At 36.3% G+C, this 14922-nt stretch overlaps 1 protein-coding gene across 1 annotated transcript in view; it reads right to left on the bottom strand.

Moving 5' to 3' along the window:
• The window catches only part of FSTL4 (follistatin like 4), a 447062-nt gene extending 438356 nt beyond the window's left edge, over positions 1–8706 (bottom strand). Inside the window, exon 1 of the mRNA XM_070933914.1 lies at positions 8581–8706. Coding sequence (XP_070790015.1) covers positions 8581–8706 — 126 coding nt within the window. The remainder of the gene's footprint in view (positions 1–8580) is intronic.
• Between the last annotated feature and the right edge of the window lie 6216 nt (positions 8707–14922).

The raw sequence follows: 14922 nt of genomic DNA, 5'->3' as shown, positions 1-14922 counted from the left end.
CCACCTAATGAGAAGGAAGGACTCACTGGAGAAGAGCTTAATGCTGGGAAAGATTGAGGGCAAAAGAAGAAAGGGACGACAGAGAATGAGGTGGCTGGATGGAGTCACTGAAGCAGTAGACGTGAGCTTAAATGGACTCCGGGGAATGGTAGAGGACAGGAAGGCCTGGAGGAACATTGTCCATGGGGTTGTGATGGGTCGGACATGACTTTGCAACTAACAAAAACAACAACAATCAAAAGCTAATTGAGGATTATTGGTAGATACATCTATTTCACATTTTGCATTTTTTCCTATAAATACTTATGTATGTATTATATTGCGCCCTTACTTTTTTGTAGATATATTTTACATTCATGTTCTTCTCAAACACATTCACTTTTACTTGAGTGTTAGTATTATTATAAGCAATTGAAATAAATGCATGCTCTCTGCTAGGAAGAAGGTTGTATACATAAGACCTGTCATGTCCAATGAAAATTGTTCCTTCCTGTTGATACATGTGAAGATAAGTGATACTGCAGAGGACAATTGCAACCTTACTACTAGAGTCTTTGAAAATTCTGGAAGGAAACTCAAAACCGTAAGTATTCAGGTGGTATTCTCATTCATACTCCAAGTCAGTGACACAAAAAGAGAATCAATGGGAATTATATTAACAGGATAGCTTTAATTTCTGGCTTAATGGTCTGGGGTGTCTAGATTATGCTGGCACTTGATGAATTTCACTCATAAAAGACAAATCATGGTGAAGTTACTGTGTGTGTGTGTGTGTGTGTGTGTGTGTGTGTGTGTGTAAACTGAATCTTGTTAGAGGTGGAAATAAAAAATGAAGGATTCAAGTAAAGTTTTGTATCTTGCAGAAAAGAGGCATGGTGATGAAATGGGGCCTCCTAAATAACATAAGAAAAATCAGAAATAAGGCTGACTATAAAGTTCACATCCATCAACTATTTAAGTACTAAAGCTCAGAGGCTGGAAAACAAATATGAGCTTGAACCCTCAGCACTGAATGGTAATAAGATTTAATAGGTAGAACAGAAATATGATGGAATTATTCCCATGACTGAAATATAGCAAATGTAGAAATAAAAGCATTAGGAAGGGAGAAGGAGTTGAGTTGGAAGGAGTTGAGTTGTACACTAGAACTATTCAGTACCACTAAAAAAAAAAATCTGAAAATGAAGAGAAAAACAATAATAAACATAATACTGATGTTGATGTCTTCTATTGCTCTCCCAATAAAAAGCAATCTGTATTTTGTTTCAGGGGGTTGTGAAGTCATAACAACAGAAAACTTTCATTACTGCAACATCAAATGGGGGACAGACTCTGAGAAGCATGGTCTTTCCAGGAAATTCCCGAGTTGACTTTCTGATAACTGTCCTAGAGAAGGTGGAGAATAGGATAGAAGTCATTATTCCTGATTTGATACTAAGTAATTCTATCAGGTAGACAGAGATGAGCAATTCGAAGTAATAGAAACATGGTGAAAATGACTGCATAATCCTTAACTTTAAGGGAAATTAGATCTAAGTGAATCAAATGCATGGCTAGGACTTGAAAAGAAGGAAGGAAGGACCTTTTAATAAATTTGGAATAATGATATATGCAAGAGATGGTGATGGGGAAAAGAGTTTGTTCAAGAGAGTAAGAATTCCTAAACAAGGTAAAAAACTAGAACAAATGTTTATCAGATGATGCAATCCCCAGAAATGAATTTTTCCAGAAAAATTCAAAATGATCTTCATAGATAGAACAACAAGGTATAAGAAATAGAGTGGAATTGCTAGAGAAAAGTCCATATTTCATCATCTATGAAAAAAGTAAAATGCATGTATATACTATAGAATAGGGATCTTGGCTTGGTAACAGCACTTGTGAAAATAATCTTGGAATGGTAGTTGGAATATAAGGCAACAGTGTGAAGCAACTGCAAAAAAAAAATAGCATTACAGAATGCAATTTCTAAATCATAAGTAATAATAACAGCTGGACATTTTAAATTTTTTTAGAAATATTGAGAATTTGAGACATGCAGATTACACACTTCATTAACTGAAAATAAAAAAGAGATAGACATTATGTAAGTAAAAAATGTAAAATGATGGTATATGCTTTGCGATATTACCACTGAATATCACTGAATAAGTGCAGGTGATAGCTTTTTCTTTCTTGAGCTCAAGAGTAAATAAAGATTGTTTGCTGGGAAAGTAGAAAGATTAACAGAGGAAGGTGAGGAAAAATCTAGACAAGATCATGAAGAGTATGACAATTTCAATGACAACAAGGAACAAAATAAATTAAAAACTATATCCTATGCAAGAACAATACACTTATTCTGACTGGTGAAGCAGATCAGTCTCAAAGAAAATGGTGATTGCTGCAAGTTGAATTCCTAGGATTTTAGAGAGTGAGGTACACAGAAACTATAAGTAAATTTGAGATGATTACTGAAAATTAAATCCCCACTTCTGTTTGTTGGCTAAAAATATATATAAGGCATTACAAAGGGTCAACCGACAGACTTTGCTCAGATCAGTACTGAAATTATAGGACTCCCAAGCAGACATTCATAGGCAAAGATAATGGAAAATATGTTGGTATGAAGGAAACCAGCTGCACACTTTAAGATTCAAGCCTATATATCTTTATTTATATCACCTATCCATCTCAGATCCAAAGTTAATACTTCGCCTCTCTAACCATTCATTTCTGGACAACAGATATAGCTTATACCTGTGCGCTGTTACTATAACAGACTAATCCAGTCTTGGGACCTTGCTTCTAAACTCTGCCTAATCTAACCCCACAACTATTTGATAAGAAGGCATTATTTTAAAAAAATAATTGCAGAGATTTTAAGATAAACTATTTTTTAACATTAATGATGGTGGGAAATAAAGAACTATATAGGCAGTGCTCCAGAATATCCACACTGAAGAAACATAACATTTAGGCATAAAGTATATACTATCCCATAGCACTTTACAGCACTCTTTGGGCAGTTTACTTTAACCAGTGTGCCACTGGGGCTCTTAATAAATCACTTCTTTAATCAGTAAGCATATTTATTACTTTCTTTTTTTCTAACTTAAACATTTTAAGCATTAGTCCCATCTCCAAAATCAAAAATCATTACAAAATACAAAAAGAGCCTTGGTAGTACAGTGGTTTAATGCACCCTGTTGTTAACACAGCTGCCTGCAATTTCTGCAGGTTCGAATCTTACCAGGCTCAAGGTTGACTCAGCCTTCCATCCTTTCTAAGATAGGTTAAATGAGGACCCAGTTTGTGGGGGCAATAAGCTGACTTTGTATAAATATACAAAAGTATGAAGGCTATTGCTTAACGCATTGTAAGCCGCCCTGAGTCTCCGGAGAAGGGCGGCATATAAATCAAATAAAAAAAAAATAAAAAAATAAAACCCATTGTACTATCTATACATTTTATTAGGTTCTAAAGACAGTTTCTATGACTGTGCAGGCTTCAAAATGTATTTGGAAATAATACTTTGGAACTCGTGAGGGCAAGTGCAACACTTCTTTTAAGTAACATGCCTTTTTTCAATTTTCTGCATGAGCCTGAAAAAAATTGTGATTTTTAAAAGAAGTCTTCCTGTCCTATTGATTCCAAAGCTTTCTTTCAAATCATTTTTGAAACAGATATATAATCCTAGTCTCCAACAAAACACATAACCAATGCCTTCTCTTACTTATGCTTTAAAAAGCATAAAAAAGTGTGGACAGAAAGACTCTTCACTTGTTTTGTTTTTTACCAGAACAGAAGATATTTTCTTTGGGCAGAAAGAAAACAGGGTGAATAAAAGGATCAGGATTTTCTACAGCAATTAACAAGATAATCAACTTGTTCTTTGTTTATCTCCAATAATTACATTTGTTTGATCTGCATAGGGTTATGCAGCACAAAGTACTTAAATCCTCTTCAAGATTAGCCTAAATAAGTTGTAAACAGGTATAATCCAATTCCAGTTCCACAGAGATACCAGGAACTAAATCCTATTCCCACTTTGGGGAAAAACAACACAAATCTGAATTTTAACACATAAAGGCTTTGAGATTTTTCAGCCCATAGATCTTATCTAGCAATCAAAAGGGAACAAAAGCCTAATGACTGCTTTCACCAGAAAATAAAAGTCAGTTTTGAGCAATTAAAAGCAGGAAAGATATTCTGCTTTCTCCTTCTACCTTTTTTTTTCTGCTAAACTAATCTATTGCCATTCCAGACATGTTTTTTGACCATGCTAACACTTTGCATCCTGCAGAAATAAACTTAGGTAGATTTAATGGAGAACCAGCAGGTAAGAATCAATTTAAGCACCTTAATTCATACACAACCTGGTTGTCTAGTTTTTTTTAATTAGTGAGATGTATCTTCTTCTTCTTGTTCTTTGTGTTATTCCTGTCATATCACTGGGTCCACTGTTTTGTATTTCGCCCACCACTTTGTCTGGCCCGCAATATTGGCAGGGAATATGCCTATGGCTCGCATGCTGTCGTGCAGGTAATCCATTCATTGCTTTTTCGGTCATCCTTGGGGCTGCTGGCCATCTGGGCTGAATGCAAGTGCCTGCCTTGGAGCCTTGTGATGGATTCCACATCAGCTCTGGCCACATGTCCATACCACCACAGCCTTGCTTCTCTCATTTTGTCTGGAATTCTGAAGGCCTTCGAAATGTCTTTGTTCATAACAAGATCCAGCCATGTGACTCTAAAAGACTATCTGATCATTCACATCATTGTGTGCAGTGCCGGTTCGTGTCTCTTCATCGTTGATCATTAGGGAGATGTATGAACCTACCAATTTTGCCTTCTCGATACATAAAAACCAGGGCATTTCTGACAGTTAAACATTTCTCATTATGCATGAACTCAGCAATTTTCCCCTCACTCATAATCAAACCAATCTTGAAGATTGCTCTCCTCTTCACCAATTTGCACATTAGGTTTTCCTTACTAATATGGGCTCCATCCATTTTTTTTTCTGGTTCTGTGGGTGTGGCTTGGTGGGTGTGGTGTGGTGTGGCTTGGTGGGCGTGGCTTGGTGGGCATGGCAGGGGAAGGATACTGCAAAACCCCCATTCCTTCCCCACTCCTGGGGGAACGATATTGCAAAATCTCCATTCCCACCCCACTCTGGGGCCAGCCAGAGGTGGCATTTGCCGGTTCTCCGAACTACTCAAAATTTCTGCTACCAGTTCTCTAGAACCTGTCAGAACCTGCTGGATTTCACCCCTGGGCTCCATTCTACAGCTCTTACTGTGCAAAAGTAAATATCAAGCACAAGGCTAAAATCAGATCAATAGCAGCCTGAATTGTTTCAGCTTTCTAGAATACTGGCTTCCATTAACCGTAATGAGATTAAAGCAGACAAGAAGGGGAGTAGGATTATTTTAAGAACCGCTGAAAGAATGGGTCTCTCCCTGAGGAGTTGTACTGCTCATTTTATTAAACAAAGGAGCCTTATTTTCCTTTTTCAAGCCTCTATTCTCACCTTCTTTTCCATTCTTTTGAGTTGTAAACCTGATAGTTAAGGACTTATTTATTTCTATAATATACGCCAGAAAAGCCTTGGTTAAAAATAAAGGTAACTTGTGATGTAAATAAAAAGCATTATATAGTATTTTAAAGAGAAATCTCTAACTTAATTTTCTCTACTATGGTATCCTCTAGAAATATTAGTCACATAGACTCAAAATTCTATACTGATTGGCGAAATATGATTTAGATGGCATTTACTAGCTACCTATGATTGAAAAGAATTTGGTTGGTTTTAGGGAGGCTCTCTATTTATACCAGTGGTGGGTTGCTCCTGGTTCTGTACGGTTCTATAGAACCGGTAGTAAAACCATCGGGAGGCTCCACCCACTCGCCACAACATCATCATGGGTGATCTGCGCTTGCGCAGAAGATCCATCCACATGCGCAGAAGATCAAGCACGTGCGTGGTCCCGTTAAGAACCAGTAGTAAAGGTAAGTAGAACCTTGCTCAATAATAGTAACTGTGAGAGGGATCTTGGAGTCCTAGTGGACAACCATTTAGATATGAGCCAGCAGTGTGCAGCAGCTGCCAAAAAAGCCAACACAGTTCTGGGTTGCATAAACAGAGGGATAGAATCAAGATCACGTGAAGTGTTAAGACCACTTTATAATGCCTTGGTAAGGGCACACTTGGAATATTGCATTCAGTTTTGGTCGCCACAATGTAAAAAAGATTTTGAGGCTCTAGAAAGAGTGCAGAGAAGAGCAACAAAGATGATTAGGGGACTGGAGGCTAAAACATATGAAGAACGGTTGCAGGAACTGGGCATGTCTAGTTTAATGAAAATAAGGAATAAGGGAGATATGATAGCAGTGTTCCAATATCTCAGGGGTTGTCACAAAGAAGAGGGAGTCAAACTATTCTCCAAAGCACCTGAGGGTAGAATAAAAAGCAATGGGTGGAAACTAATCAAGGAGAGAAGCAACTTAGAACTAAGGAGAAATTTCCTGACAGCTAGAACAATTAATAAGTGGAACAACTTGCCTGCAGAAGTTGTGAATGCTCCAACAATGGAAATTTTTAAGAAGATGTTGGATAACCATTTGTCTGAAGTGGTGTAGGGTTTCCTGCCTGGGCAGGGGGTTGGACTAGAAGACCTCCAAGGTCCCTTCCAACTCTGTTATTCTATTCTATTCTATTCTATTCTATTCTATTCTATTCTATTCTATTCTATTCTATTCTATTCTATTCTATTCTATTCTATTCTATTCTATTCTAAACCCATCCCTGATCTATACCAATATAAAACTGGTCATTTAGTTAGAGCTGCAATTTTTCATACACTTCACACTTGTTAAACAGTTAAGTGTGTGGACTAGTGCATCCATACATGTTTAGTATATCTCTTTATCAACCCAAAACAAGTAATTTGTATATTAACTTTAGGGTTGCAGAAGAAGATCAAATGGATAAATATTTCTGTGCAATTTTCATATGAAAAACTACAGCTAAATCATTTACTAAGGCATTTCAGCAACTGATTTCATTCAAGTCACATTGTTCTTTTCCAAATGTCAGGTTGTTAATGGGGAGACCTTTACCTTCACAAGGCACAGAATTTAAAATATTATGCTAATGTATATAGCTGCTATAGCTGCTGTAGTAGTATTACTGCTATTAGGAGTATATTCATAAGTAATACATTAAGATTTCTATTAATCTATTCTGTTAAATGAGAGAGATAACACAAAGACATCTTGGACTAATTAAGCCATCAGCCCTATGTAGTTCTTCTAACCCTTTAGATCACAGCATGTTATTTCCTAAGCACAAAAGAGAGGGTGGACAACTCTCTCTCTCTCTCTCTCTGTCTATTAGTGTTGAAAGAACTAATTTTGCAATATGTTATCTGTTAAACATTTTAAAAATACACATAAATAATTGGTAAGAATTTAAGGGAAGAGAACATGTGTTTCAGAGCTGGGACCTAATCTGGATGGCTAGTCTCAAATCCTAGACAATACATTGAAGATGGGAGAGGAAAAATATGATGTTTTCCTTCTATAATCTGGATTTTAAAAATTAAGTTTAACATGTTTAAACTTCTTTATCTCACTTATCCCCAGCTTGAAAAAGCCTTCACTGATATTTAAACAATTCATTAGTATATTAATGTGCGTACACACATACAAATGTATGCATGTGACAAAGGAGGAAAATAGCTGATGGCCTTTTATTCTGAGAATTTAATTCAGTGGCTGTATTATATTTATATACAATAAATGCATTCATTATCCCAACAAGATACTTCCTAGCAAAAATTAATAATCAAGACATTATAATTTTAAAGGATCACATGTGAACTGGACATACATACTGAATATACCCTGCATACTGGATGGACAAAAGAGAGAACTGCACCAAACTGTAGAACAGCATATTGACTGAATTTTATTATTTCCCAACTCAGTTTATCATTACCAGTTCCACTAATCGAGATTTCTAGTTGGGGAATCTATGGATTTGGGTTTCTTTTTTTAAAGGTAAGAAAATCAGTCCTGGACCAAAGATTAGAATATGCTATATTATGATTTTTCTGAGTTAAGACATGGGAAATGTAATGTCATTTTTTAAAATCAAGAACCATGCTATGCAATTTTGGGGAAGACAACATTTCCTTATGTATTTGTGATTGGTAAATCACAAGACTGAATCATGTGTAAGCTCTACTTAATTTCTTACAGCACTGATGGAGATTTTGGTGAACTGCAGCTTTCTGCATCCCTCACCATTGGCCATACTGACTATGTGCTACAGCTCAGCAACCTCTACAGGAATAAAGAATGAAAGAAAGAATACATAGAATACAAGTTTGATCTTTTGTGTTTTAAAATATGGAAGCTTGTTTTTGAACAATATGGGAGCTCAGGTTCTCAATTATTGCTAATAATTTTTGACATTATTAACATTCTTATAATTTTTTAAAATCTCAATTTGAAGAGGAAAATGTACACTGGGAAGAACGAAGAAGCACGACACCCACCCACCCCAAAATGCAAATTTTAAATGTTATCTTACCTCTTGCATTAACCTCCCAGAATCAGAATAAAATTGTCCATTCCAGTTTGATTGCATCCATCCACAAGCCACTGATATGAAAACTTCAAGCAATAGGAGGAATAACCAGATGCTCCTTGATTTCATTGCTCTAATTCTAAAGGAAATAAGAAAGCATTTTCATGAAGAATTAATGCCTGGCGGTTTGTGTTAATATTCTATTGCTTATTGAATAAGCCATATTTGATTATATTTATACATCATATTAAACAATTAAACCAGAGGTGAGCACTTCAGATTGCAATGGAGGTAGAGAGAATCAAACATTGTGGCCCCAGCTGGCTTAGCAATACTGCAGAATGGGGCCACACTATAGAAGTGGAGAAGGCTTCCCTACCACCACCCTTTCTTGGCTTTCTTGGGTATGATTATTTATTAATGTTAAACTTTTGGTGGGGACACATTCAACTTTTTTTAATAATGCAGGAAAATGTAAATTTGCATCATTCTTATTATAAACATGAATATAGAGAACTCCTGGGGTGGGAGAGAAGTGGTTCAGAGATTCCTTGCAACTAGGGTTGAAAGTTGACCAACCTCGCCACAAACCATATTTTACACACTATGGTAGGTGAGTTCAGCACAGTTGTGTGATTAGTAAAACAAATTTCAGTAGAAAGGTATTGAATCGTAGATGCAAACCAAAGTCTAGTTCAAAAGTCATATTGTACAGTAGTAATCTTTAGACTTCTATACCTTTGTTTGTCTTCCCTTCTTCAGCAGAGATGGCATATCTAGATATCCTTTTGAACAGACTATATTTTCCCATTACATTTAATCATAGGAACTTTAGTTTGTTTCAGATACAGTTAACAAACTGTATTTATTTATTTATTTATTTATTTATTTATTTATTTATTTATTTATTTATTTATTATTTATTTATTTATTTATTTATTCAATTTGTATGCCACCCCTCTCCGAAGATTCAGGGCGGCTCACAATGCATTTAAAATCATTATAAAAAAAATTTAAGAATTAAAAACATTAAAAACATTAAAACTCATTAAAACTCATTCAAACATAACTGAACCCAGAGTCTGAAATTTATTTATTTGAACTACCCCTCGGGAAAAAACACCAAAATGAAGTTGGTACTTCATTTTAATTGAGTAGAACATACAGTATGCATAATTTTTAAATCATACTTGAAATATTTTAGCCTCTTACAAAAGTAAATAAAATGGGATATATATGGATCATGTGTAGTCTATTTTTTCACTATTTTTCTTAGAATAATTTCATTTATGGCACACATAACCACAAACAGCATAGGCTATGTAGTAATTGGGTAGGCTATTCATTCTAATGATTCTGAGAGCAAACATAAACACTGAAGAACAAGTGGTATATATCATAATCACATGTTACAGCCACATATATTTGGTGTTTAAAAAGATAATTGAATTTTGCATATTTAGAATGCATAAAGCTTGAGGTAATTTGGATATTAATGCTTTTTTTGAGGCATGAAGTGCTCAACTGTCAGCATTTTGAACTGTGAGAATGTTCTACAACAAAATTCAAATGCTTCATTAATAGGCTGAATCTTTCAAATAACATCTGTTGAAATAATCACACTGTCAGTAATACATAAGATCAGAATGACATTTTCCATCATCACCTTCCCTCCAGAATCGTCACCCTGTTTTTGAAAATCACTTTATAGTTATGTATGCATTTTTCACCATAATTTCTTACCACCTTGGAAAGTTGCCATCTAAATGAAGAATTAATGATCTCTAGAATCCAAGCCATAAAAAATAACCAGAAATTTAGTCTCAGAACAGTAGGCAGGTTCCAGTTCCTTGGTTTCAGATAGGACTGTGTATTGTACCAGGAAGAAATTTACAGAATTGGGATAGGCATTTTTCTAAGAAGTAACTACATTTTGGCTTGGTTGAAAGTGATGAATGTTTTAGGGGTCACTGCACTGCTAGTCTAATGAACAGAGATTCATTCTGTTTCATGTCAAATTGACTTCTCAAAGGTCATTTTTAAGACTTAATCATTTGTGTCGGAAGGACTATTGTTTCATTATAGTCACTCAAAAGCATAAAAGTCTCAATTTATTTTCTTATATTTACTGAGCGTAGGGATTCAGCTAATATGTCTTTTGTTTGCCAAGCTGAAAGATCTGAGTTATTTTGCTAACCTGTCTATAATACTTGAAGAGGTTTTTTTAAAAAAAATCACTCCCAAACCCAAATAAACACAAGCATCTAACTTTTTTAAATTCTTCAGCGTTACAGATGTGTGCATGCCTCCACTGTAATTAGAATGAGTATATAGGTAGTCCTCAATTTACAACAGTTCTTTTAGTGACCATTCAAAGTTACAACAACACTGAAAAAGTGACTTATGACCATTTTTCACACTTCTGCAGCATCCGCATGTTCACATTGATCAAAATTCAGACACTTAATAACTGAATCTTATTTATGACAGTTGCAGTGTTCCAGCGTCATTTGATTACTTTTTGCAACCTTCTGACAAGCAAAGTCAATGGGGAAACCAGATTCACTTAACAATCGTGTTACTAACTTTACAAATTTAGTGATTCACTTAACAGCATGAAAGGCCATAAAATGAGGCAAAACTCACTTAACAACTGTCTTGTTTAGCAACAGAAATTTTAAGCTCAATTGGGGTCGTAAGTCAAGGACTATTTGTATATTAAAGATCATAACAACATATAAGCATCATATATGAAAGCTATTTAGTAATAGACTAAAACTTCAAATGGGATTAATGACACTGCCAAACAGATCAATTTATATGCACAAACATTTATACTAATTTATAGAATGGTCAGGAACCTTTCTAAAAATGCATTCAAGATTGCTATTAGTATATTTCACTATTCTTCTCCTAGGTAACTAGACTTTTCTCCCTCCCCTCTTCCACTTTTACAAAAAATCTTTTAAACAAAAATTCAGTAAGTGATCTGTTATTTTTCTCTTTTAATTTGTCACTTCTGATCAGTTATCTCTGTATCTCTTTTTCTCTGTACAATTTCAAATACACATTTAGCTCTTCAAATGCTAAACACCTATTGCAGCAGCAGCCATTTTCTCTATACAATAATCCTCAAGTTACAAATGTAATAGAGCCTGCCAATTACATTCTTAACCTGAGGATTCATTAATTGGATCATGTTCATTTGATTTAACCCTTCCCTGCTTTCCCCAACAAATTCATTAATCAAATGCACAGGCCATTAACTGCACATGAGGTATCTCAGGGTGGGGAAGACCATGGGGGCTCTGAGTGCTGGAATAGGCCACCTGCTTCAGACCACTCAAGGCCTTCCCCAACCCACTGAGGTACCTCATGCTCCCCTGGGGTCCCTACAATTGCTTCCCCCACTTTTTCTGCACACTGGGTCTCCATAGGTCCTTTGTAAATGCTTTTGTTGCAAAGGATGGAGGCCTGAAGTAGCATGAGATTGAGAGCCTGAAGTCTTCCATCCTCTTTGCAAAAGCTTTTGGAACAGAGGACGGAGAGCTGAAGAAGGGCAAACTCGCACCTCTGCAGGCCTCCATTTTTCCCAGCAAAGTCTTTTGGTGCAGAGATTGGAAGCCTTTGGAGATGCGATGTTGTGTTTATTCAGATTCACTGAAGCTGCCCAGCATTCAAAAAGCAGATTGGGTGCCCTGCAGCCTTGGTGAGTCAGTCAGGCTGAACAGGGCACGCTCGCCCCACTCTGCCTCTGGTCTTAATGCTCCGCTATTGATGCTCCAGGAGCAGGCAAAGAAACTGCGGCAGATAGGCTGGAGGGGAAACAGCTCGCTTGTTCATGGAGATCTTCACAAGTTAAGCGAGTCTCCACATATCCAGTGCCTGTTAGGTCCCTGTGGTGGTGGGGATAGCAGGGGGACTGGTGCAGTGTCTCTGCAATCAGTTGTAAGGGTGAATGACTGCTGTTGTGCTGCAACATTCATAACTTTGAGACTGTGTCATAAGTACTTTTGGGGGTGATGTAACTTTGAATGATTGCTAAGTGAACTGTTGTAACTCAAGGATTACAAAAATTTTGTGTATAGTAAGAAGAGAAAATTTATATGAAATAAGGTATTTCACCTCGCGATGAAAAAAAGATAAAAAGTATAAAAAAGTATAAAACATAAAAAATACATTCAAAATAATTGGTTCTTCATTCAGCTGGAGAGGTGGTGACAAATCCTAACTGATAGGGTACTGTATGTCAGCCATCACATCTTGTAGCAATCATATCTGGCCAGTTTTCTTTTGGTTCTGTTGTTACATCCAGGATGACTCTGAGGGTATCAGTTCAAAATTTTAAAAATAATATTTCAAACCTCTAAGTATGTACTTGCAATGTGAAGGCAAATGGAAAGATCACTATTATTTAAATACAAAAGAATCTCTTTGTCAAGTTCTGATTAATGAACTCAAACTGGTTAGCACTCCGAGACTTTGTTTTCTCAAAGATCTGCTTTATTGAGTACATCATTTCAGGACTGATTATCCTAAAATCAGCTCTAGTTATTTCTCGCGGTTTCAGCATAGTTAAACGTTAGAGACTTCCCCCTCCCTTAGTGTCACAGGTCACATTATTCAATAGGTGTCCTTGTGTCTCCTTGATGACCAGTCTCAGTCTCTGACTGGTACCTGTTGGGAGCGACCTTGGTTCCCACAAGATAGTTTGTTTTGGCTGGTTCGCATTCCACTCCTCTCCCCCATCCCCAAGCTATGTGGCAACTTGAGAAATGGAAGTTGGCTGCCATGGGCTCGATCTGTTTCAGAGTTGACATTCTTCTTTAATAAACCAAGACTCCAATTCCATTATATAGTAATGGCTCCTATTAAAAAGCACCATTTATGGAGTATTTTCCATCACTCAATTCTATCATATGTAATAAAATAATTACAGAACAGTGGTATAGATTTTGAGGCACTGTGACTACAGAACTGACGGTATGTGACATGTAAATATATTGTAGTTCTATCTCTTATCATCAGATGCATTAGCTTCCTCTGTGTAACAGTTGAAACTGACCCATAGATCTTACATAGAAATAGTAGTCCGTAACATAGTTATCCTTTGCCCAGATAAAGGCTGTGAAATCACCTGAAAACTTTGGTTACAAAATACATGGCAGCAAGTATATTAGCTAAGGAATTATGACTGTCTGCAATATTACATTATCTTCATTTAATCCCAGATCATTTATGGTCCCGAACTGAGTTATTGTATAAGTTGGAACCACAATTATGCAAAGGAATGCCTTTTCTTACATATTTGACTCTGCTTCTGTCCCATGCTGAGTGTGAAAAGGAAATGCCCTCAAGTGGCCTTTCTGGAGTGTCTTTCCCAGTCAGAGATGCCTGCTTATTATCTTTCTAGCATTAAGAAAGACATTTATTTTCCAGATCTTTTAGTGTATTGTCCTAATATTTAACTCTGTGCTAACAGTCCTTTATGCAATATATTTCTATTGTGTTTACTTGTAATTTTAATCACTTTCAGAAAAAAAATTATATTTTCAAAATGTGGCAAGGCTCCCCGAGAAACTTGTTTAGAAAATCAGCTTACAAACATTTAAACACTTGAACCAAATTCTGATCGACATTCATAAGTACACCTACAACATAGGCAATCTGCAAATTTAGATAGTTTTAAAATTTTGTTAATTACAGAGAAACAATTGGTGCTAGCTGAATTGCATTTTTAATATTTATACATGGCTCCAACTCAGCGTGCTTACATTCAACATTGGGTCTATAAGGTAAAGGTAAAGGTTCCCCTCGCATATATGTGCTAGTTGTTCCTGACTCTAGGGGGCGGTGTTCATCTCCATTTCAAAGCCGAAGAGCCAGCACTGTCCAAAGACGTCTCCGTGGTCATGGGGCTGGCATGACTAAATGCCAAAGGTGCACGGAACACTGTTACCTTCCCACCAAAGTAGTCCCTATTTTTCTACTTGCATTTTTTATGTGCTTTCGAACTGCTGGGTTGGCAGAAGCTGGGACAGGTAAAGGGAACTCACTCCATTACACGGCACTAGGGATTCGTACTGCTGAACAGCCAACCTTTTGATCAACAAGCTCAATGTATTACCCACTGAGCCACCTGTCCCTTCTGGGTCTATAGAAGCAGCTATATTTCTAAACTATCCAAGAATATGAAGAGAATGTGCAACACTTTTTAAACAAATAAAAACATTAAGAACTAATTGAGTGTTTAGAATTCAAGACATAATGGAATTAATTCTTATTTCTCTGGATACTGCCCCAGAGTTTTCATCCAACTAATTTAATCTTTCTGTCAAGAAATAT

This window comes from Pituophis catenifer, unplaced genomic scaffold (assembly GCF_029215685.1).
Source record: "Pituophis catenifer annectens isolate HBS135680 unplaced genomic scaffold, rPitCat1.0.hap2 SCAF_2, whole genome shotgun sequence".
NCBI classification, from domain to species: domain Eukaryota; kingdom Metazoa; phylum Chordata; class Lepidosauria; order Squamata; family Colubridae; genus Pituophis; species Pituophis catenifer.
This window is presented reverse-complemented; position numbering and strand designations above follow the sequence as displayed.